This window comes from Galeopterus variegatus, unplaced genomic scaffold (genome assembly GCF_000696425.1).
Source record: "Galeopterus variegatus unplaced genomic scaffold, G_variegatus-3.0.2 Scaffold42, whole genome shotgun sequence".
Taxonomy (NCBI): Eukaryota; Metazoa; Chordata; class Mammalia; order Dermoptera; family Cynocephalidae; genus Galeopterus; species Galeopterus variegatus.
This window is the reverse complement of record NW_007726153.1, coordinates 1,095,325-1,120,646: the sequence shown is the minus strand read 5'-3', so window position 1 is coordinate 1,120,646 and position 25,322 is coordinate 1,095,325. Positions and strand designations below refer to the sequence as shown.

Here is a 25,322-nt window from a genome sequence, read left to right as displayed (position 1 = left end):
TTTTTCTATGTGATTCTGAGGTGTGCTTAAATTTGAGGAGCTCTGAGTTAAAGTATGAATATTTAGAACTTCTGGAAAATGGGGAGGAAAAAGGAGAGAAGGGGAATTGTGGGATATGTTTAGAATGTGGAATATATTACAATCAAGCTGAAGGTCTATTTAGTTGAGAAAGATGAATATAAAATTATGTGTTAATTTGAAAAACATTTATTGATCAGACACCATGTGCTGGGCATGGTACTGAGGCCTGGCAATAAAAAATCTGAAAAACACACAGTCCCTGCCCTCTAAGGACAGGAAAGAGGTGTGGGGTAAATAATTGTCATACAGTACACAAAACAGATATAATTCAACTGTGTAGGCACAGAAATAGCATTAAGAGTTCCCTCCCCTCATAGAAGATTATCATTAAAGGCTGGAGCTAATATTTAATTCATTAGCTATGCCAGAGCTTCTCATATCCCTACCCAATCTCAAATTAGAAGATTATTAATTGTCTAGGGTGGAAACAATAAAAAAGAGACCTTTATCAATCTTTGCCTGTTGTCACTGATGTACTGGTTTTTCCCAGGAATGCCCTGGAAGGCTTTGATAAAGCAGATGGGACCCTGGATTCCCGAATGATAAGCCTTCACAATTTGGTTCATTCCTTCCTGAACGGGACAAGTGCTTTGCCACATTCAGCTGCCAATGATCCTGTTTTTGTGGTATGTCCAAAGACTCAGAATAGATGGGAAACTTTCTAGATAAGATGTCGGATTTATTTGTTTTCGGATAAGATTATGGTTTGGTGGTTTTTATTTTCTGTGTGAACAATATGATATATGTGTATATAAATGAATTTAAATCTACACCGTAGGGGTGGTTGAATAGCATTTGACGCCCCAATGAGAAACCTGTGCTTCAGGGATGGGTAACTTTCAGATGACCTTAGATAAGAGTTTACAATCCAGAGGTGAATTCATACATTAGCATAATGATAAATGATTTATCACTGGTGAAAGGAATGGTGTTTTGTCGTATTAACCCATTCAATCCACCTTCAGTGTGTTACTGCAGGAAAGAAAGGCTCTGTTAACTAGAGGAGGGGAGGAGATTGGAGAAGGGATGTTGGACGGACAAAAGCAACAAATGCCTTCAACAATGGCATTAACAGGAAAGCTCACATTTGGTGTCACTTAATTCGTTAATAAGCTTTATTCCTCTGACATGCGATATGGCCAGTAGAGAGAGCTGCTGTTGACTATGGAGGAGCCTCACAGTTCTTTAAAATTCAAAGTGTGATGAACTCTGTACTAGTCCATTTTCTGTTGCTTATAATATAATACCCCAAACTGGGTAATTTATAAAGAAACAAAATTTATTTCTTACAGTTAGGGAAGGTTGAAAGTCCACGGTCCAGGGTGTGCATCTGGTGAGGGCTTTTTTTTGGTGAGGGTTCTCTACAGTCCTGTGGCTACACAGGTTACATGGCAAGGATATAGCAAGGGAAAGCTAACTAACCTTCTCACTCACGGTCCTTATAAAGCCATCAGAACCACAACTGTGACAACTCATTATACTCTCAACCCGTTACTCCATACATGGCTCAATCCATTCACAGGGGCACAGTCTTCGAAGTCCAATCACCTCTTAAAGGCCCCACCTTCCACCAGCACATTGGGGGTTAAGTTCCAACATGAGCTTGAGGGGACAATCAAACCACAGAAAACTCCCTTGTATTTTTGAGTCTGATTCTGTCTCACTTTAAAACAAAAGAAAAAAAACTGAACAAAACTTGACAATAGGATGATAAATTTCTAGAATTCTGAGCTTTATTATTTTTTAAAATTTGTTCAACAGGGACTGACCTGAGTCAAACAGAATAGGGAAGTACAAGTCAGGACCACAATGTTCAGCTACCTTTAGTCAATGCCCTTCAGCTGGACTTCTAGGAACGCAGCCTGGGTGAACACATTGGGTTTATTACTTCTTGCAGACAGAAAAAAGGACCATGGAGAGTGTCAGTTAGTGGGTGTTAGGAAAGACCGAAAGGGGCTGCTGGCTCGTTAGCTCAGCTGGTTAGAGCGTGGTGTTATAACACCGAGGCCAAGGGGTCGGATCATTGTACTGGCCAGCCACAAACAAACAAACAAACAAACAAATAAATAAAAGACTGAAAGGATTCGGGCTTGTGCTATGTGATTGTGGGGAGGATTTAAGGAAGCTGTGCTCTGGGTTGGATGCTGTCAGGAAGCAGGAGTAAATCTATGATTGGGTCTCTCAATAATTCACATGTATAGGTAGGGCAGACTGGACTGGGGTTGCTCATAAGAGTCAGGAAAGGGGATGGTAGGTATTTTGTGGCTTGGACAATGTTCATATTTTGTCTGTGCTCAGCCGTGTGTTATGGAGTTGTCTTGTTTTTGTCTTGATCCATGATGATCACAGAGTGGCCTTCTCTGATATTGATGTCCTATGAAAAATTGTTTATGTCTAACAGGAGGACATCAAGACCTGGTTGATAGTACCAGGCCAGCTCTTCGATGTCAGGGACTGCTTTTCTAATTTCTCAAGAACAGCTGGCTAAACATGGCTTAGGAGGTTTAGACAACATAAAAATTCTTGTTTTAGCTGCTGAGCTCCAACAATGTTTCTGCTTTGCAGACACTTAACTCACGATAATCTATTTGAACACTGTCTGTCTTCAGAGTTGTGTGTCTTGGATAGATGGTTTGGGAGCACTTATGATAAGAAATTTCACCTCTGGTCCTTTTTTATTTTGCCAGTTTTGTGAGTTTATATTATTAGCCAGTTTAGATTGTATTTATATTAGTCAGTTTCTGTTGCTTATAACAAAATACCTGGAACTGGGTGATTTGTAAGAAAATGAAATTTACTGCTTACAGTTTCAGAGGCTGGGAAGTCCAAAGTCCATGGAACACATATGGTGAGGGTCTTCTTTGGTCGTGCTTTACAGCAATGCAAGAATTTTAGATGGCAGAAAACAGTGGAGCAGAGAGAGAGAGAGCTCCTCATGTGCTCTCCTTTTAAAGCCCTCATAGCCATGCCCATGACCATCATTATTAATCCAGTCACTGTAGTGTGGTCCTACTATCTAAGCATCTCTTCAAGGCCCCACTTTTCAATTACCATAATAAGATTTCACACCCTTAACAGTTGCAGTGGGGATTAATAAGCCTCAGGGAGGTTGGGGGTTGGGTATCCAATCTATAGCAGTACTGTAGCCAAAAACACTATATTTTTTTTCTCAAAATTTTCCTCACTTTAATGTTAATCTTACCACTATGTCTTAGTCAGCTTGGGCTGCCATAACAAAGTACCACAGACTGGATGGCTTAAATAACAGAAGTTTTTATCTCACAGTTATGGAGGCTGGAAAATCTAAGATCAAAGTGCTAGCTGATTTGGTTCCTGGTGAGGACCCTTTTCCTGGGCCTTCTAGTTCTGTCCTCACATGGCGCAGAGAGGAATGAACTCTCTGGTGTCTCTTCTTATAAAGACACTAATCCTATCAGAGCAGGGGATTAACCTCATTAAACTTCATTTACCTTCTTATAGGCCCTATCTGCAAATACAGTCACATTGGAGATTAGGTCTTCAACACATAAATTTTGGAGGGACACTATTCAGTCCATAATACAATGCATTGTTAAACCATTGGTTTATAGCAGTTTGTTTTTCTGGACTCCTGGGAGGCCACATGACATAGGAAAAGAACACTGGATTAAGTGTCAAATCAGTTTTATTTAGTACTGACTTGTGCAATCTTGGGAATGTAATTGAACCATGTGGAGCCTCTGCTCCCTACTCTGCAAAGTGTGGGTCACATGCCCTTATCTGGTAATGGGAGTGTTGCACTCATTAAAGTGACTCTTTGTAGGCTAGGGCCACATGAAGCTGCTCTAGAAACTGTCAAGTATAGTACAAATGCTGTCATGAAAATAATAATGTGTTCAGATCCCCATAAAGGCTAGCTGCCAAAAAAAGTGTGTTTTATGGTGGTCAGTAGGAAAGAATTAGAGAACTATGTGTTGGGTTTGAATTTCCAAACCTTAATTAAGGTTTCTTATCCTGTTCTCCAAAGCAGACAGGTGTGCCCTAAGGAGATTTACTGACAAGCACAGAGTCGGAGGGGGGTGATTTATTATTTTTACAAACCAGGGTACAAAAAAACAAGATATGAAAAGGGAGAGTGAAGGTATAGCTTCCAGTGACTCTAGGCTTGGCTGATGGTGTGAAGTAGCCTTCTGGGGCTACCAGGTAGATTAAAGCACAGTCAGGTGAACTTCAAGACATCCTGAGACGGAAGCAGTTGGCAGAGCTATTCCTTCCTTCTCAAAAATGCTTCTCCCCCGTATTTGTGCAGCAGCAATAAATAAAGGAGTTGTCAGAAATGTGGATGAATGCTCCAGACCTCTAACAAGGTGGGGGCTTATCTGTGAGGCCCCCACAGTCATCTTGCTATTCTCAAAGATGCCTGCTTTGTTCAGTGGCTCTGACTTGATATTTCAGATCACTTTCTGGACTTTCATCTCGGCCATCATCTTAGGCCATGCATTTCTGGTGCCTTCTCTGATATAGATATACAGACACACACACCTATTGACCCATACTGTATGTCTGGAAATAAGTTTTTATTTACATTTTCAACTATATAATTTGTACACAAAATTCACATTCCTTATCCAATATTCCAAAATATTATGAGTAGTACAGTAGGATTCTCTGACAAATGGAGGACTGTACCCCTAACCTTTCTCTTCTATTAAAGGTGATGCTGGTAATTTGATTTTCAGCACCCCAAGTCTCCAGGACTGCTAAACCTTATCGTCTTCTTTTGAGGAAGCCCACTAAGTACATAAAGGTTGGCAACATTTTTCTATAAGTGGCCAGAAAGCCAATATTTTAGGCTTTGCAGGCCAGATGGTCTCTGTTGGAACTACTCAGCTCTGCTGCTGTAGCATGACAAATGAGTGTGGTGTTCCAATAAAACTTTATTTACAAAAACAGGCAGTGGGCCCTTCTTTGCCCCCAGACTTTAGTTTGCCAACTCCTGATCTAAAGGATCAGTGTCCCTTCTTTGTAGCAGGGATATCTCTTTAGTCATATTTCTCTGCCTACTGTCTGGAAGCTCATATTATGATTTTAGGGATAAGGAATTCAGTACTTACGTATGTTTCAAAGATAGATGTTTAATCATCTTTGCCTTCATTACTTTTAGTATCTTTAATATTTAAAATTTTTTCTTTGGTAACGTGTACCATATACATACAAATAAACAAAAAGCCACAGCTTTTCCTGGAAGGCACAAAAGGAACAATGCTTTGGCACTCATTTCAGAACTCACAATTACTTTAGGCTACTTACAGAGAGTTTTATGTTGAAGCCAATTCAGCCTTAAATGCTTTTTCACATATTGAAATCCAGGTTAAAGTGTTTCAAACAGGGTTATAGCCTCTGGAATTTTAAACTCATGAGGCAAGTCATGCAAATATATTGCACATGGCATTTATTAAAATTATTTTTTTGTAAAATCTCTTCAAGCAATAGAGGTACAAAATTGTATGTGATCACAATAACGAGTAAAAGAAGACAGAGCATTAAAATACAGGAAAAACTCTGAACCAGTCTCTGAAATTCTAATAATTCCTTAAGGTAATCGAAGCAAATGCACACATTTATTGTGGAAAATAAGAATAGGCAACAGGAATGCTAAGTAGTGCTCTCTTCAATATTAAATTTAGATATAATCCAGAAAAAAAAGAGAGAGAGAAAAGCAATAGACTGTAAAGTTTCATAGTTGAGTTAACTGCCAAGAAAGAAACTATGTTAGAGACCAGTAGTTTTTTCCCCAGTTCCTAAAAATACTATTCTTAAGAGTATATTTGGATGTTATCTTGTTAGAAAGTACATTTGGCAGGTTCTAAGTTCTTTCAATTCCTCAGTGGATGCGAGTCCATAGGTTGCATGGTTAATACTGAACAACTCGTACTTGTTTTCCACCTTGTACATTGAAATTCTAAATGGAATAAGACATACAAATACCCTTTTACCATTAGTATTTCTTAACAATGATAATCAATTGGATAACATAGGTCCATTAAGTTAGGAATATAAAGCACGAGAAAATGAATTTCTAAAAGTAATAATTAAGTAAACCCTGTCAGATCCCTTCTGACTCTGCTGTTCTAGGAGACAATAAAGTTTGTAAAATCAAAAGGTCACAATAACAAGTATAAAATACTTCTGAGTTACTATGAGTTAACTTGAAATTTTATAAAAGAAGTACGGGACATGGCTTTTTTCTCCCCATGAGTGAAGCACTTAAAAATAAATCAGTTTTATTTTTCTTTAAATAAGAAAGATCATAATTAGACTCATGTTTTTAGAAATTAAAATAACATTGTTTTTTGTCAACTTTTTATTTTTAGTGGTTTAATGATTTTTATATAATTTTTAGCATAAATAAATGTTGGCAAAAATAGTTTTAAAATGCCCATAATTCCATCTCAACTTTGCTTGTCTCCTTTCATATTCTCATATGATTTATACAGTTATAATTATATATAATTATAATGCAATTATAATGAGTACATTGCGTATCATATCCCATTTCCACTTAATTTACTTAATTTTTAGGGTTTTGCATAGTTTTCTAAATTTTTAATCATCAAATCTTAAAATAGATGATGCACCTAAGAATCACCACCGTACCATCTCCCAGCTACCCAGTATCATTTTTTCTCTAATCTTCCAGATATGTTTTATGTATATAGAAGAAAATGTATTTATATATTTATACAAATGGTAGCATACTATAGACACTTCTGTGCCTTTTTTTTTCTTATTCTAAATCACTCTATATCAGTTCATAAAGAGCTTTTTCCTTCCTTTTTATGACCATCTGGTATTCTGTTGTATTGATTTATCCTGAAAATTTTAATCAATCTCCTATGGATGGACGATTAGGTGGTTCTAATCTTTTGCTTTACAAGCAATGCTACAATAAAGAACCTTGAACGTGTAAGGTAAGTAGAGAGAATAGGGTAAATAGATGCATTTGAAATTAGATAGTTAAGATTGAATTGCCTCCAGAAAGTGGAACAATATTACGTTCTAATACCCATGTATCAGAGTGACAGTCCCCTCACTTTCTCTTATTATGCTCTTTGTCCCTGTTACCACACTTTTACATCTGTGTCAATCTGATAAGTGAAAAGGTATTTCAGTGAGTTTTAATTTGCATTTCTTTTCTTATAAGTGAAGTTCAGCATCTTTTCATACACTTAGAAATCTGTTTGCCTTTCCTTTTCTGTGATCTGTCTTTTTATGTAGGATCGTGACTTCTGGAAAAAGAAAAAAAACCTAAATATTCAAAAGAGTCTGAATTAGTAAAAGCGATTTGTTCTGTATGTGAGTAACAAAATACACATTCTCTTCTTTTGATATTTTATTTTTCTGGAAAATCTAATAACCTGGTCATATAAAGATGTATTTTCTAGGTTTCATTAGTCCGCAGGAAGCTGGTGTGGTCATTGACTCCATATCCAACCTCTAGAACAGTGCTTGGCACTTAGTAGATGCTCAACAAATTTTTGTTAGGAGAATGTTAGATTATTGAGCACCTGTTCTGTGACAGCCCCATGCTAGGTGTCATGCTAATTTCATCTTTTAACTTCACAAAACTGTGCATGGCAAACTACTCTCCTTGTTTTAAATACGGGGAAAATAAAGTTCAGAGAGGTTAAGAAATGTGTTTAAAGTCACACCAACCAGTAAGTGACTGAGCAGAGATTGTAAGAAAAGTTTTCTACTCTGAAATTTCCCCATCGGATCCCTGTACCAACCAACCACAAAAAACAAAACAAACAAACAAACAAAATTCCCCATGTCCAGTCTTCCAACTATAATTTTGCCTTTTGTCAGTTTAGACAATTCTTAACTTGATCCCTTTACAATTGCTTTCATTATAGCTGAGGAAATTTAGTCCTGTTGGATCATGTTAATGGGAATTAACACTAATTGGTGAAGGGCCAGGCTGAATAATTTTGCTTGGCTTTTGAAAAGATAGGGCCATTGGTTTAATCATGGGTATATATTTATGTTTTTGAAATGCCACGTTTGCTTATTTAGTATATAGCTTTTATAACAAATATACAGTCACTACTTCCTAACTAGCATAATATCTTGGTGAGTTTTATAAGAGCTGAAATATCAAAAATGGTGGCTGACACCTGTTTGGGAAGGGCCTTCAGGGTGGCAGGTTTTCTGTGGACTCAGTCTGGGGAATGGTTTGTCATTTTTTAACTTGGCGGGTGCTAAATGATGCCTGAAGGGGTTCTTTTCAATTCTAGGCTTTACAAGGATAAACATATACTGTATTGAGAAGAACCAAACCTATACCAAAGGATGAATTACATACACTTCGTTATTGATAAAATAAAGTATGAATATAATGGCAAGCTACAATTTATTTACAAATCTAATCTATCATTGATTTGAATTCCTCTCTCCTCAAAATTCGATGATTCCGTGGTCAAGAACGGCCTGGGAGCCCCTCAGTCTGTAGAATCTCTTCCAATATCATCTTGGTTTTCTCTCTTCAACCTGTATTGTCTGCTTATGATGCATGTTGAACCAGCGATTTCTTTTCAAGTTTTTATGCTTATAGCAGAAGCTTCTTGTGGCACTCCATTTATATTTGTTCAAAGTTTAATCCTTAAAGTACAAGCTTTTTCCTCAACGACTTAGTAACTGAATTTCTAATGCTCTTGATATTTCTTCTTGTATACATGCTATTATATCTTGTATATGACATATATTGTATACATTTATGTATGCATGCGTCTATCTTGCATACAATGCTATTATACAAATCTGTGCAGGAGGGTGCGTTCTCTGTGTAACCCCTCCAAAATGCCCAAAAAATGCTTTCTTCTTTTTTTTTTTTTTTTGTCCTTTTTGAGACCAGCCGCACCGCGCTCAGCCAGTGAGCGCTGTGAGCGCACCGGTCATCCCTATATAGGATCCGAACCCGCGGCGGGAGCGCTCCTGCGCTCCCAGCGCCGCACTCTCCCGAGTGCGCCACGGGCTTGGCCCCTGAAAAATGCTTTCTATTCTGTCTGCTTAGGGTGCAATGAGAGGGTGGATAGGGAAGGATGGGGGGGGAGAGTCATAGCCAAATGGGAAATACCATTGTTGCTGAGCACCACCTAGAAGACACTATTATTGCTCAAATGTTTTAGCGCTGCTGCGCTCCCAGCGCCGCACTCTCCCGAGTGCGCCACGGGCTTGGCCCCTGAAAAATGCTTTCTATTCTGTCTGCTTAGGGTGCAATGAGAGGGTGGATAGGGAAGGATGGGGGGGGAGAGTCATAGCCAAATGGGAAATACCATTGTTGCTGAGCACCACCTAGAAGACACTATTATTGCTCAAATGTTTTTTTTTTTCTATGATGGTGTCTTAGTCTGAAGATTGCTATTAAAAAAACACCACAGACTGGGAGTCTTAAACAACAAACATTTATTTCTCATGGTTCTAGAAGCTGGGAAGTCCAAGATCAAGACACCAGCAGATTCAGTGTGTGGTGAGGACCTTCTACCTGGTTCACAGGTAGCTGTTTTCTCACTTTGTCCTCATATGGCTGAAAGGGTGAAGGAACTCTCTGGGGTGTCTTTTATTAGTGCACTGCTGTGCATTGAATGTTTTCTCCAAACTCCTTGAAGCTGGATCCCCATTCCAACAGTGTTAAGAGGGTGGGAAATCAGACTATGGCGGTGTTGAAAGATGAGGCTTTTAAGAGGTGATTGGATCATAATGTATTAATCCATTTGTAGAGTAATGAGTTAATGGTTTAGTGGATTGTCACAGGAGTGGCACTCTTGGCTTTATGAGGAGAGCAAGTGAGCACACTAAAGGGCTCTTGCCATCCTTGCCACATGATTCCCTGAATTGCCATGGGTCTCTGTACGGAGTCCTCACCAAGAAGCACGCCCTCACCAGATGTGGCCCCTGGTCCATGGACTTCCTGTCCTCCAAAACTATAAGAAATAAATTTCACTTTCTTATAAATTACCCAGTTTCAGGTATTCTGTTATCAGTGACAGAAAACAGACTATACAGGAACTAATCCCATTCATGAGGGCTCCACCCTCATGTCCTAATCATTTCCCAAAGGCCTCACCTCCTAACGCCATCACATTGGGGGTTTGGATTTTAACATATACATTTGGGGTGAGGTGGGGGACACACACATTTAATCTGTAGGAGATTGTTTCTTGTCAGTCACCAAATATGTTCTTTATGGAGTACCTACCTTCCTGTGGCAGAGCTTAGCTAACTAAATAGAAGCTTGGGTGTTGTTTAACTATTTTGTGCCTATTACATATGGTTTACTTAGGGAAATGTGAAACCAACATCCTGATTATACATTGATTCAAATCCTTGGTAGAACAAGGCAAGAATAAATACTTGTATCTCCATAAAATAACAAGCATGAGTAAGTATGTTCTTTAGGAATTACTGTTAGGAATTCTCTCAGTTAGAACTTCTGATCCAACCTTTTATTTATGCCTTCTATCTGAAGTTTTAAATTGAATTCTCATATGGACCTGTTGTGTCTGTGTCTATCACATTACTTCTAAGCAAGCACATCTGAATGCTCACTTAGTTTGATTCTCAGAGGACCAGACCAGTATCATGTTACCACTGTAAGATTCACTCTGATTATGAATGATGCTGTCAGGATAGTAGCACATGAACTCCTGTGGTGAAAACCACAGTGTCTTGATCTTTGGTAATTTACCCACATCTTTGCAGCCAGCCTCAGATTTCCATAGTTCTTTTTCTCCAGATGCAGAAACTCTTCTCATTTCAGCAGTGTGGCGGAAGTCTGAATTCACAGTGATTAAGGACTTTTGGTAGTAACTTTATCTTCCAATGACCTTGAAAAAAAGATGCCTGCTTTCCTGTGTTTTCTTTATGCATGCAAGTACAATATTTGTTATCAATTGCTTTCTTCTGCAAGGGTTACATTAAAAAATTTTTACCTTGAGGGCCGGCCCGGTGGCGCACTGTTATAGTGCACCGCTTGGGAAGCGCGGTGGCGCTCCTGCCGAGGGTTCGGATCCCACATACAGACCGGTTCCCGCTCACTGGCTGAGCGAGGCGCGGGAGCAACACCGAGGTCTGCGATCCCGTTGCCGGTCCCGGTCCAGTACGGGGGCGACACTGAGGGTTGCGATCCATTGCCGGACACGGAAAAAGACAAAAAAAAAAAAAAAAAAAATTTTTACCTTGAAAGCCCATGTAATCACATTTTCTTTAACATTGCTTCTAAGTTGGAGTTTAGTGTTGTTTCCTTCCTATGCTATCCTTATTTTGTTGGAAAAGATAGAATAGGTTTGTATGCCAAAATTTGGAACCTCATTTCTGAAGCACTCAGTGTCTATACCAAAATATAGCTATGTACCTCTATAGCTATGTATCTCAATAAAAGGCCACAGCAATATACTTTTACTTAACTTTTGCTTTTATTTCTTACCCTCAAGTGAAATTTGACCTTTATAGAGGTATTAACTGAGCTTATTTTCAGCTTGTGTCTAACAAAGATACAATTAGTTTCTCATGAACAATTTAAGGTATCTTGTTGCGTAACAATGTCCACAACTTTAATAAAAATACCTATTCTATAGTTGCACTACTTCTCTCTCTAGCCTGTGGATACACTATTGCTTGCAGAATATTGTTAATGTATTCTTTGCATCTTCTCAGCATATACCAGGCTTTTTTATTACATTCTATAAATTGGGTACTCCGTATATAGTTCCTACTCGAGCATTTATTGAATAATGTTTTACAGCCTTCTGAGACCTGTAATTTCTACTAATTATTTTCTCCTATTCTTTTATCTCTCCAGATTATGAATTGCTTTAGAGTCTAGTCCCCTCCTTAACTACTTACGCTTCATGCTGGGTGAAATTCTGGTACTTTCCGAAAGTTATTTGCCTCTTGCAGCACTGAATGTGCATTATCCTTATGTCCTGAGAGTCTCTTGTCTTTTTTTCTATTCACAGTTTTATCTCCGACTTGAGCTCAGAGAGTATCTCAAAGTTTATGATTGGTTTAGGACTCATAGGTCAAACTATTCCTCTCCCCCATTGTTAAGATAGGAGGATATGGCTTAAAGTCAAATTCCCTGGGCCCTGAGGATTGTATTAATAATTGTACTGCACTATGGTGGTGTAGAGCAAGTAGAGTATGTGAATTAAGAACTCTGACTTTAGAACCGGACTTCCGGGGTTCAGATTCTTGCTCCACCATATTCTAGCTGTGTGATCTTGGGCAAGTCACTTAATGCTTCTCTGCCTTACCTTCCTCATCTACAAAATAGGATAATAATGTTATGGGTTGAATTGTGTCCCACCCACCTCTCCAAATACATATGTTGAAGTCCTAATCTCTGATACCTCAGAGTGTTACCTTGTCTGGAAATAGAGTGGTTGCAGATGTAATTAGTTAAGATGAGAACATACTGGAGTAAGGTAGGTCCCTACTCCAATATGAGTGGTGTCCTTATAAAAAGGGGAAATTTGGATATAGACACCCACACACAGGAAGAACACTATCGAAGATGAGGGCAGAGATCTACAAGCTAAGGAGTGCCACCAATTGCCAGGTTGTTTTGAGGATTCAATATGTCATTATGAGTAACGTGCTTAGAGTAATGATTGACATACAGCAAGCACTAATTAATATTAATTAATATTAATCCATTTATTAAGTGCTAGTTATGTGCCATGCATGCCTAGCTGCACACTGGCTATGTGTATACAGCATACGATTTCAGAGGTATTAGTAAGCTCCAAATACCTGCAAAACGCAAATTCCTTCATTCTTCTTTTATAAGTCCCTGTCTCAAGTTAAAATAATAATAGCGCTGATGATATAGTCATAGTAGTTACAACAATTTAATTAAAACATTTCCTACAGAAGAGGTACTTGCTAGGTGCTTTATATACATTATCTTCTCTCTCTTCCCAACTGCCATGTACTGGTGGCCACTGCTGATATTTGCAGTCCTCTGTGATCCCTGGTCATCAGGCCCATGGGCTCTGTCCTCATCTCAAGACTCATCACCACCCCACTCCCAGCACCTCTGCCCTCTCTTTGGGGACCAAGGAACTGTTTTCCCTGTTCATTCTGGGGCAAGCATGAGCCTGTAAAGCTGTACTCAGGCCTTTCCCCTCTGTTCTGGTTATGCTCTGCTGTATAACAGATCACCTCAATGCTTAGTGGCTCGAAACAACAATAATCATTTTATTTCTCTTAATTTCTATGGGTCAAAAATTTAGGAAGGGCTTGGTTGGATAGTTCTGGCTCAGGGTCTTTCAATGCAGGTGCAGTTGGATGGTGGCAGGTGTTGGAGCAGCTATGGGCTGGCCATACATCTCTCTCTCTTCCTGAAACCTCAGGGCTTCTCCATGGGATCTGTCTGTGTGAGTTGGCTTGGGCTTCCTCACAGCATGGCTGCCTCAGGATGGTTGGACTGCTTATGTGATGGCTCCTTGCTCAGGCATAAGAAAAGAGCTGTGATGCATTTTGTGATCTAGCCTCAACAGTTACATAGTGTCACTTCTGCATTTTATTGGTGACAAGAGAATCAGAAACTCACTGAGTTTCGAGGGGGAGGGCCAGTTGAACCCCAACCCTTGATGAGAGAGTGGAAAGATTCTAGAAGAGCATGTAAGTTAAGAAACATTGTATGGCCTTCTTTGGAAAATACATTCTTGTGTACCCCTAGACACTTTTTTTGTGAATCACTTAGTTTTGGTTCAGCATTTTGTTCAGCAGCTTAGAATAGAAAATTCAAATAATGGAAGCCTAAACAGAAAAGGGATTTATGTTTCTCTATGTAGAAGAGCTCCAGTGGCAGGCAGTCCAGGGCTGGTATAGTGTCTCCATAGTCATCATGAACATCTTCTGTCTTTTTGCTCTGCCATGGTTGGTGAGTGGCTTCCTTTCATAAGTTTGCTGGTTGGCTTTAAGATGGCTGCTGCAGTGCCAATCATCTATGTTGGCAACATCATATCTATGTTGCAGAAACCATCAGGGAGAAAGGAAAAGGTAAAAAGGGACACTTTTCAGCTGAGACAACCATCTTTATAAAGATTTCTTGGAAGTCCCATCCAATGACTTCCAGCTTAATCTCCTGAATAGCTTGGCACATTGCTTCACTCGAAATGCAAAAGAAGTTACTGAGGAAAAATGAGAGAATGGATATCAGGTAAGCAGCCAATAGTGCTGGTCACCCTTAGACATTCCACCTCTACTGTTTGGGGTCCATGTTTGAGGCGACACTTCTCTCTGAGGTCTGCAGCCTCCCCAGGTTGCACCTGGAGAGTGAAGCACAACTCTCCTATCTGGAAACCTTCCAGTCCTACCTGAAAGTCCCAGGGTTCAGGGCATGAGGTACCTTTTGCAGGGACCTACACCAATAACTAATGCTTGGCTCCTTTTCCAGGACTGACTCCCTTCCTCAAAGATGACCTTTCTCTGAACTCTTAGGACACATTGATCACTTACATTATCATGTGTTCTTCTAAAGCTGTTGCTTATGTGACAAACTCCATGCCTTTCTCCCATTGGGCTTAATTTTTGTTACCCAAGGCTAAGAATGTAGAATTCAAAAAAGCTTTTATTTCTCCAAAAGTCCAGGTCTTATAATTTGATGTTTTGGTTTTTAAGAATTTTATCTCTGCTACAAACTTTAAAAATCCATTCAGGAAAATAATCCCTTCCCTAAATCACTTGATTCCTTTTTCTATCCTGAATGTAGCCTTATGGAAAAATACAAGAAGAAAGCTCTCACTGTTGCCTGGAATAGAAACAACTAAATACAAGTAGAGGGGGTGGGAGGAGGAAACTCGGGCAAGACTTGAAAATGTTTTTTATTTTGTTTTGTTTTTGTGGCTGGCTGGTATAGGGATCCAAACCCATGACCTTGGTGTTAACAGCACCACACTCTAACCAAATGAGCTAACCAGCCAACCCAAGACTTTAAAATATTATCTACTAAAATAAACAAGAATAATACAAGCCAGAAGGGCGATACAGTTAAAGGAGCTGAGAAGTGCAAAGAACAAAGACCGAGGACCATAAGGGACAATGTCACAGGACAGGGACCACAAGGACAGAGTCCTGGAAAGACTGATGCCAGGAAATAGAGGAGGAATGGCATTGCACACAGGAATAGCCCCAGATTGAGAGGGGTCTGTTAGGCCAAATTGCACAAAAAAAGTCCGAAGGGTTATTCTACTGTTTTATTAGGAAATAATTTTTTTTAATACTTTGCATGACACCCCATCATGAGCCAACAGGTATTTATGAAGCGTTGATTTGTCCAGGTTGCATGCTAACCCTGAGATTTTAAAGCTGAAAGGACCTTATTTCTGACTTTAAGGAGTTAGGGGTCTTGTTAGTGGAAATAGATGTATAAATAACAAGTTATAGTATAATTTGATCCGTGCTATTAATGAGGTACAGGCTATAGTGGTGGAAGGATGAATGGATGCATTGAGCATGTAGTTATTGGGATAAGTACTTCCCTGCCTCTATGTGACAGGCCCTGGGTGCCTTTGATAAGGGTTCACCTGACTGGTCTTGGGGATCCAGGGAAAAAGAAAAGCAGACTGTTTCTGAGCTCCTTGAGCTTGTAGTCTAGGAATGAAAGGGGAACTCTAACTGCCAGACATAAAGGTTGGCTGAACTCTCACATTTATATCCTGTTGCAAAATCAGAGCTTTAAATATGGAAATTTTGCTGTTAATATTTTAAAACATGTAATAATTGCTGTATTCGAAAAGGACTTTAACAGCTTCCTTGAGAAAATAAAAATGAGCGCTATGCAGATAACGTTTTTAGACTATTTTGCTGGCATAACACCAGGAATTCAAATGAGTGGGTTATAAAATAGGTAGATAGGAGAATATTCATGGTGAGAAAAATGTGAACACCCATTTTGGAGATTTTTTTTTTTTTTAACTGTCTGTTTCTATTACAATACTGGTAAATGCAACTTCTTTTGTCTCTTCCATTAAACCAAAGCATCTGAATATTGACTAGAATATATATCTTAACAGACTTGCCTTTTTTCTGAAATTAATAATTAAACACACATGTTGAAAGCCTCAAATGTTTTCAAACCAATCTGCAACATGAATTTTCATTGTTCACTTGACAAAGGGGTTTATAATCCTGTTTGGAGAGATATGTCCATGCATCCTTGAAAACTTAACTGTAAATGCCAGTGTGTATGTCATTAAGGCTAGATTGGGTATTCAGAAGATCCTCATGTCAAATGAAACTCCATTTTATTGTAGAGAAAGCTCAACTCAGACTGGTCCGATTGGAACAGTCCAATCAACATTAAATGTCATGTTCAACTGTCTTGCAGGTCCTTCATTCCTTTACTGATGCGATCTTCGATGAGTGGATGAAAAGATTTAATCCTCCTGCAGATGCCTGGCCTCAGGAGCTGGCACCCATTGGTCACAATCGGATGTATAACATGGTTCCTTTTTTCCCTCCGGTGACTAATGAGGAACTCTTTTTAACTGCAGACCAACTTGGCTACAGCTATGCCATAGATCTGCCAGGTAACCAACACACCTCTAAACGGGTGACTCATTCATCTTCTGAAGGAACTTTCTTTCTTTCTTTCTTTTTAATGTAAACCAAGTCCTTTAATTGAAGCATTCAGGTCTACTTAAGTTTATTGGCCATTTTCTAAAATATATGTATTTAGCAAAATGAGCCTTTAAACTACCAATTAAACATCAGAAAGGGACTAGTTAGCTGACTGTTGTTTTAGAAAAACTGAGTTATTAAGAGACCTCGTTTCAGAGAAGAACTATCTACTCCTACACCTTATCTGAGAATCTATCTGGATTAATGGAATTAATCAAAAACTGCTTCATGGTTGTTTGACGTGTCTAACCAATAAAGTAAAAATGAGCTAGCTACATGTGGACAGGGACTAGTGATACAGGGGACACTCAGCTTCTTGCTGAGGCTCCCCCAAATCCTGTTACTGAACCCAGGTCTGTCTGCCTGCCCCCAAATAAAATCAAAGAATCCAAAGTCAAACGGTGAAAATGGAAGTCAGCTTTTATTCAGGAATACCAGTGACCCGAGGAGAGATGTTAGGCTAACCCATCTCTCCAGTAAACCTGAAGGAGAATGACCAGACTAAAGCCATCTCCAAGACTCAGATTTACTGAGGGGTTTTTAAGAGAAGGCTGAGGGAATACAAGGTGGGAAATGAAAAGCAGGAGGGAGAGAGATGTGAGCATGAGGGCTCTGTGCAAGGAGCCAGCTGACACGTCTCTCCAAGGCTTGGTCTGGCTTCTGTTCTCATCACTGCTGTTGTCTCAGGGTCCTGCTGGAATGGGTGGAATCAGCACAGCTTTACTGACGTCTTCCTTGGTTTCCCAGGGTCTAGATCATATGTGCAAGTCTGCAGCTCCAGGCTGTCTGGAAAACAATGCTGTATATATTCATGTAAATAATGTCATCTTCCCCATAACCAAGGTTCAAAATATCAAATAACCATGGGAAAAGAGGGAACTCAGACATGCATGCCAAGAAAAAAATCTTTTAGAGTCTATGTGGTTTTAGCTCTCAACATGGCTTCAGTCCTGCTTGGTACAACACTGGCAGGACTCAGAGATCAGTACTTGAAGGCAGGGCTGGAATTAGGGTGAGGCAAGTTTGGCATTTGCTGTGAACACAGAATTCAAGGGGAGACCCCAAACTCAGTAATCAAGATAAGTAATAATATAAGGCAATATTTTAAATATCAAAATTAATGCAAAAAGTCATGATGAATAAGACCTCATCAAGGTTTTAAATACAGACTGCTGTCTGTTTGTTTGTTTGCATTACATCCCTGCATTATTTTGTAACTTGATCAGTCATTTCCAGTGAGCCTATACCTCCCCTGCTGGGTAGGTTTATGAGGGTTGACATTGGCCTGAGAACAGATTGGGCTACATGGGGCTTTATGTGTATATTTTTCTAAATTATCTATTAAAGTCATATTTTTAAGTTGTAGATCTCTAACTTTTCTCACTTGTTTGAAGTATGGGAAGGTGTCCTGACAAGCATATATAAGGCACACATTTTTCTTTTTTCCTAAGGCCCCAATATGGCTCCACATGCCATTTAAAGAATCTTAGGGCAGGTTGAGAAAGGAAAAGTGAAACAATAAAAAACTCCTTAATTTGTCAAGAAGCTGAAAAACACACAGCCTATCTGCTGTGAATTTTCCCCATTTGTGCTTATTTCCTCTTCCCTAAATCTCAGCCTACAAAGGAATCAAAATGAATTCTGAGCTCAATTGATCACCCTCTGATCTCAGAGTCTTTCAGGCCCTGGAATCTGTCTCTTGTTTTTCCTTCTAGCTCTGCATCTATTACTTCTTGTTCTCCTTACTGATTTGAAGTGTCCTTTCTTTGGGCAGCTAAGGATATCTCTTTTCAACTTCTTTCTCTTTTCTCTGGGATCAAATATAATAATGAAAAGGTTTAGAATGTGCATCCTGCTTCCATCTCCTCTGATAACAATCAAGTAACAGGCATAGGCTGAGTCCCAATTATACCCAGAACAAGTTAACTCATCAGAAGATCGTGTTCATTTATTGGTTTGACAATGAAATCTACAATCCTATCTGGGGAGCTATAACTATAAACAGTAGAGGAGGAAAAATCGTCTTCCCTGTAAACTTTTAAGTTCATTGACTAGCCTTCAAAGTACATTGACAAAAGAAAAATTAACAGGAGAAAACGCATACAAGTTTTGTTTGATGTTAATTTTTATGTGACATGGGGGCCTTCCTAGAAAAGAAGTGAAGACCCAAAGAAACAAATAGGCCTGACAGCTTATATACCATTCCAACAAAGAAAAAGAAATTTTGTAGATGTGATGAGACAAAGGAAAAGTGGTCTGGGCTTTTGTATTAGTTCATTTCTGGTGCTTATAACAAAATACTTGAAACTGGATGATTTATAAAGAAAACAAAATTTTTTGCTTACAGTTTCTGAGGCTGGGAAGACCAAAGTCCATCTGGTGGTGACAGTAGCAACCCAGGGGTCTCACATTGCAAGATGGTGGAAGCAGAGAGAGCAGAGAGAGAGACTCTCCTCTTCTTTTAAAGCCCTCAGAACCATTCCCCTGACCACCATTTTTAATCCGTTCACTGCAGCATGGTCCTACAGTCTAATCACCGCTTCAAGGCCCCTCCTTTCAATGACCATAATAGGATTTCTTGACAGTCACAGGGCAGATAAAGTTTCTAATGCATAAAACTTGGGGGACACAATTCAAGCTTCAATAGTTTTGGGGTACATAAGCTTTCAAAGCTTTCACTGCAGCTTTCAAAGGTGGCAGACTGTGGGAAGGTAAATATATGGGGAAACTAATGGAGTATAAGAGCTATCTTAGCAAGGTTTGTGTGTGGTTTGTGTGTGGGCGGCTCCATCTCAGTACTGATGGGATCTTCTTCATGGCCATAAAACTTCCCTGGTCAAGAAGATTTATGGCTGTCCTTATCTCTCAGGAGTTTCTGCTTTTAGTCAGATGAGGTAAGCTCTGGGAAGGCTTCTTTCTGCATTTGCTGAATCTCACATGCCTTCAGCTCAAAATAATCCTGTTTTAGGGAGGCACATTCTGATCCCCTTCACATCAAAGTTTGGAGAGGAAGTGAGGGATTTGGGAAAGGCTTCTTGAAGGAGGTGAGTCTTGAATTAGATGGGAGGAGATTGGCAGATGTTAGGTAGGTGGGGGAGCATTTTAGATTTAGGAAGGGGGAAACAGATCAGTGAAAGGCACATGTGGTCTATGTAGAGGCCTGTGAGAGGAGAGCCTGGTTGTAGTGGAAGGCTTGGATGGAGGAATACCATAAATTAAGGTCACATCTGTGAGAGGGCCTGATTATGGAGGGCCTTAAAAACTAGGCAAAGACCAAAGCTGGCCCGTGGCTCACTTGGGAGAGTGTGGTGCTGATAGCACCAAGGCCACAGGTTCGGATCCCTATATAGGAATGGCTGGTCAGCTCACTTGGGAGAGCGTGGTGCTGACTACACCAAGTCAAGGGTTAAGATCCCCTTACCGGTCATCTTTAAAAAAAAAAAAAAAAAAAAAAAAACCAAAACTAGGCAAAAACCCCAATGAGATACCATCTCACACTCATTAGGATGTCTACTATCAGAAAATCAGAAAATAACAAGTGCTGGTGAGGATGTGGAGGAATTGGAACCCTTGTGCATAGCTCGCGGGAATGTAAAATGGTGCAGCCACTATGGAAAACAGTATGGGGGTTTCTCAAAAAATTAAACATAGAATTACCATATGACCCAACAATTATACTTCTGGGTATATACCCTAAAGAATTGAAAGCAGGGTCTCAAAGAGATATTTGCACACCCATGTTTATAGCAGCATTATTCACAACAGCCAAAACGTGGAAGCAACCCAAGTGTCCATCAATGGATGAATGGATAAACCAAATGTAATATATACATACATACAGTGGAATATTATTCAGCCTTAGAAAGGAAGGAAATTCTGATACATGCTACAACAAAGATGAACCTTGAGGATATTAAGCTAAGTGATATTAAGGCAGACATGAAAGAACAAACACTGCAAGAATCCACTTACATGAGGTAGTCAAATTCATAGAGACAGAAAATGATGTTTTTTAGGGGATGGGGGAGGAGAATGAAGAGATATTCTTTGATGAATTTTAGTTTTGCAAGATGAAAAAAGTTCTGTGGATGGATGCCGGGGATGATTGCAGGACAATGTGAAGGTACTTAATGACACAGAACTGCACATTTAAAAATGGACAAGATGGTAACATTTATGTTACATATATGTTAGCACAGTCTTAAAAAATAAATAATTTTTAAAAACCCAAAACTAAGCAGAGTATTTGGACAATAACAAAAGTAATTATTTTTGGTTCCTAAACAAGCAAATCACAGAATAGAAATCTGTGTTTCGGAAGATGAGACTAGTAATAGGTGCTGCTAGATTGTAGCCCAAGGAGACAAAATCCTCCTGGAGGAATCCCATCAGATGAGCCAGGGCCCCTCTGTGAAACTGGAGGAAAAGAACTAGAAAGACAATTTAATACTTAGATGAGTATGGGGTATAGAACAAGAACCCAATTCAGAGGAACTGAAGTTAAGAACAGCTGGCCAAGGAAAAGATAAGTTTTAAAGAAATGACAAATGGGCATAAATATACTAAACATGAAGTCCATTACTTTTGTGGAAAACTGCTTATAAAATATATTTGAGTAAAGGATTGAATTTATTATGTGGAAGATTCAGATTTTATTCACAACTGTTTAAATGGGTACAAATGTCATCTGCTTCTGCTTCTTCTCCTGTTATAATGGCCAATCTGATCTCTCACATATTTATCACTTTATAAGAAAGGTAGAGACAGTAGAAGAATATTTACACCCAAGGGTTATATACATTGCAGTTCCCCAGATACCGTTTTTCATGCACTTTAATAAATGAATTTCTGACTCACAAAAGGAGTTACGTACTTCCTTGGAGGCTTTATTCAGCACAAACATCTATTGTAACAATTTTTTTTAAATGCAATAAGCCATATTTAAATAAAGAAATGCCATATCCCGCTTCCTCAAGATAAACAATTGTGGATGTGATGAATAGTTGGTGAGGAAGGAGAAAATAAATTTTATTCTAGCAAGAGTAGTTTTGCTTTATCAACAAAAATGCATGTGAAAGGCAAATAAGTTTATGATTGCCTTTTCCAAGTGTATTCAGCTGATGAAAATCCTGATGGTAGACCCTTCTCTTCTGCTTTCATTTCAGTTGTAGAAACTCCAGGTTGGATCACAGTTTCACTGGTTATGGGAATGCTGGTGGCCTTGGTTGGTCTTTTTGTGCTGCTGTTTTTTCTTCAATATAGACGACTTCGAAAAGGATATACACCCCTAATGGAGACACGTTTAAGCAACAAGAGATACACGGAAGAAGCCTGTGGTGCTCCTGCCTTACCCTAGAGAAGAGGCCAGCCAAGCTGTAGTTCTGACCTTGACATAAACAAACTAATCCTCACTGTTCCTCCTTTAGCTGGAGATCTTTGGCGTAGGTCCCCCTATTGTGGTGACGATCCTAAATACAGAAGATGCTTGGATGTGGCTTCTGCTTTGCTTGTTTGTTTAACAAACACAAGCTATAGTGCTTAGGCTATCTCTATCATCAAATAAAGGTAGAGCTGACAATGTGTGGTATCTGATAATAATTCCCCATATTGATTAAGCCTCCTCCTGTTCTGAAAGCACACACACACACACACACACACACACAAATGGATTGAGTGAATTCATTGAAATTTACAGGTCAGTATAATTTGAGACCTGGACAAGACCATGGTTCAATTTCTCTTAGCCCAGTGTCTTCATTGTAATGGCATGGAGGTGGGGGTTGGCGGGTGCTACATGAATCACCAAAATAGTTTAGCTATAAACATCTGTGCTTCTAGGAGCCCTCCCCACCATCTTCATGGACTTCTTCTTTTCTGTCTTTTCCTCTTCGCTTTGGAGATGAAAATAGGACTTATTTTCCATATAGGACAGAGAATGAAAGATCAGTTCAGTTGTCTTTTATAAATTAGTTGTCTTTTATAAATCTGCAGTTCTTAACAGTAGACCTATTACAAGATTCAATAGCTGAGTACAGATTGATCTTACAGTGATAAATAAATAGATGAGGGAATAACATTGTAGAGCTTCCTACTTAGTTATTATACTGTTCTAAATCTATTAACAAGTGTAGAATCACTCTTTCCATGGAAGGTTGACTGGAGAAGGCTGGGAAGGTTATAATCCTGGACAAGAGACAATTTGATTGGAGTTCTAGTCCTCTGAGTCTTATTTGGCTGATCTTGAACCAATTCCTTTACTAGCTAGCCTCAAATAAAAAATTACTCACATTTAATGTTTGGTTTATTTTTAAGAGTTGACTTTAGATTAATTAATGCTGCACTGTACTAGCAGTTACTTATGAATGCCAATCAGCTGTCTTATCATTTGAAAGCAAACTATCTGTAAGAAATATGACAATTCAGAATTCAGTGGTTATGTTCTGCTAAGTAGTGATCAGATCATGAAAAATAGAAATGAGGCAATCTTTACTATGATGTTCAGACTTATCATGATGGTCTGCTTCTGAGAAGTTAACAGTTATTGAAACTTCAAGGCAAATTTCATCTGCTCATATCTGGTATCCGTGCATCAGGACTGAAACTGAAGTTCTAGAGGGTGGCCCCTCCGCTGGTTCATTTTGACCCCTCTCAACTGGAGTGAGTAGGTGAAGAATGGGTGTAAAGGGGGCCCTGGAGCTGCCTTGTATGTATGGGGAACCTAGAGGGTGAAAGATTCACCAGTAATCAGTGTTGTCCCTTGGAATAGGACTGCTAAAGCCAAAGAAATGGCCAAAGCCCAGTTGGAACTGAATATGAGTCTGAGTCTCATAAAGACACAGGTGTACCTGAGAGTAGGCTCAGTGATGCGAATCAAGATGGCCCAGGGTCCTTTGTGGGATGAAGCCCCTCTTGGGCTTTTTAGCCACAGCCACATGCATAGATCTCAGTTCCTGCCATTAACAGTATTCATGGAAAATACAGCAATGTATTGTTAACAAGCTCCTCGCTGAAAGGTTCATGCTCTGAGCTCATGGTAGTTGAGGAACACGTTTTACTTTTTAAACCAAAATAGAAATATATTAAAGTGAAGATGTAATTGTGCACAGTAGATACGTTCTTGATAAGTTATGTATAAATCAATTATATGTTAAAAGCACCAGGGGAAATAACGTTTTATAGATGAACTATTATGAATAATTCTATAAAGTAAATAACTACCTCTAGCTTATCTTTCAGGTATATCAGAATTTTCATACATCATGTTCTTATAAAATTTGGTTAAAGCAAGATCTATCTGAGGTAGAAATAAATAGCAATCACTTCTACTTAACTACTTTTATCTATATGTGTGCAACTTTTTATAAATATGTTTTATAATGTCTTTATAAGAAAAATAATTTCCTAATTTGGAGTTCATATAAGAATAAAATTTTCTAGCACTTTCTAACCTTACAATAAATCAATTATGAATGCCTTTTAACAAATCTAAACCAGCAGAATAAAAAGTTGGTATATACTTACATTGAATGTTATGCAAATAAACTCAGAAAATGTCAGCGAGCAGTGTGGGGCTATACTTCTCAATGATGGGGGAAAAATTCAACCTTGGAGAAAATGAACAGATCACTTTATATGTTGCTATCCTTCGTATTAGAAAAATTGTATGTATATGAATGATGATTTCAATAGGAATGCTTTTATAAAGCTAACATTCAGAAGTGAAATGAACTCCAATAGTATCTTTCCTTTGTGGATTAAATTCCCTTCCAATTCTGAAATTCTTTGACATTAATTTGTATCTTGCTTAGGATTTAACATTGTAAATTACAACACTTCTTTTTTTTTTTTTTTGGCTGCTGGCCGGTACTGTTAATTATAATACTTCTAATGAGCAATTTTAATCTCACAATAACAGGAAGTAGAAAACTTATTAAAGAGAAAAATAAAAATAAATGTTTTGCATATTACTGTTTGTCTTTTGGGAGTTACTGTTTTTTAACTTGTGTACATCAGCTTCTGTCTTTTGGACACTCGACATATGTATAATGAAATATATATATATATATATATATATACACATAAATAATACATAATAACTACTTTACTTTCGAAAATAAGTTCTTAAACCGATGTTCTACTTTCTGGTGAGTTTCTAGGCACTTGCTGCTTCCTGGACCTCTATTGTACAGGTAGGAAAGGAGATGCCAGCCTTTCCCCAGGTGAAGTGTTACTTTTGATATCCCCACAGTCTAATGGCTGATCTCGGGGTGGTGGTGGGGTGACTTCAAGTCACTGACTAGGGAGGACGGTACTGCCACAGCTACTTGTTGATCCTCCAGGGAAGACTTCAAGGTCAGTTAACTTGTTGGAGACCCACAGAAGAAGGTAGTTACAACCAATGAGGTAATGCTTCATGTGTTAATCACTTCCACATCTAGACTTGAAGTTAGAGGCCAGATTTTACACTCCTTTGTATAGCTTCACTGTCATTATATCAAAGCACCTTGCCTTAAATACTCAGAAGGTGTTCGTGGCTAACTGATATAGGTACATAAAAGAAACAATTCATCCCC

General features: G+C 38.8%; 1 protein-coding gene across 1 annotated transcript in view; it reads left to right on the top strand.

The window, feature by feature from the left end:
• The window catches only part of DCT (dopachrome tautomerase), a 38,132-nt gene extending 16,027 nt beyond the window's left edge, over positions 1-22,105 (top strand). The window contains exons 6-8 of the mRNA XM_008571563.1: positions 572-707; positions 16,457-16,658; positions 21,915-22,105. Of these exons, the coding sequence (XP_008569785.1) occupies positions 572-707; positions 16,457-16,658; positions 21,915-22,105 (529 nt within the window). The remainder of the gene's footprint in view (positions 1-571; positions 708-16,456; positions 16,659-21,914) is intronic.
• The last annotated feature ends 3,217 nt before the right edge of the window (positions 22,106-25,322 follow it).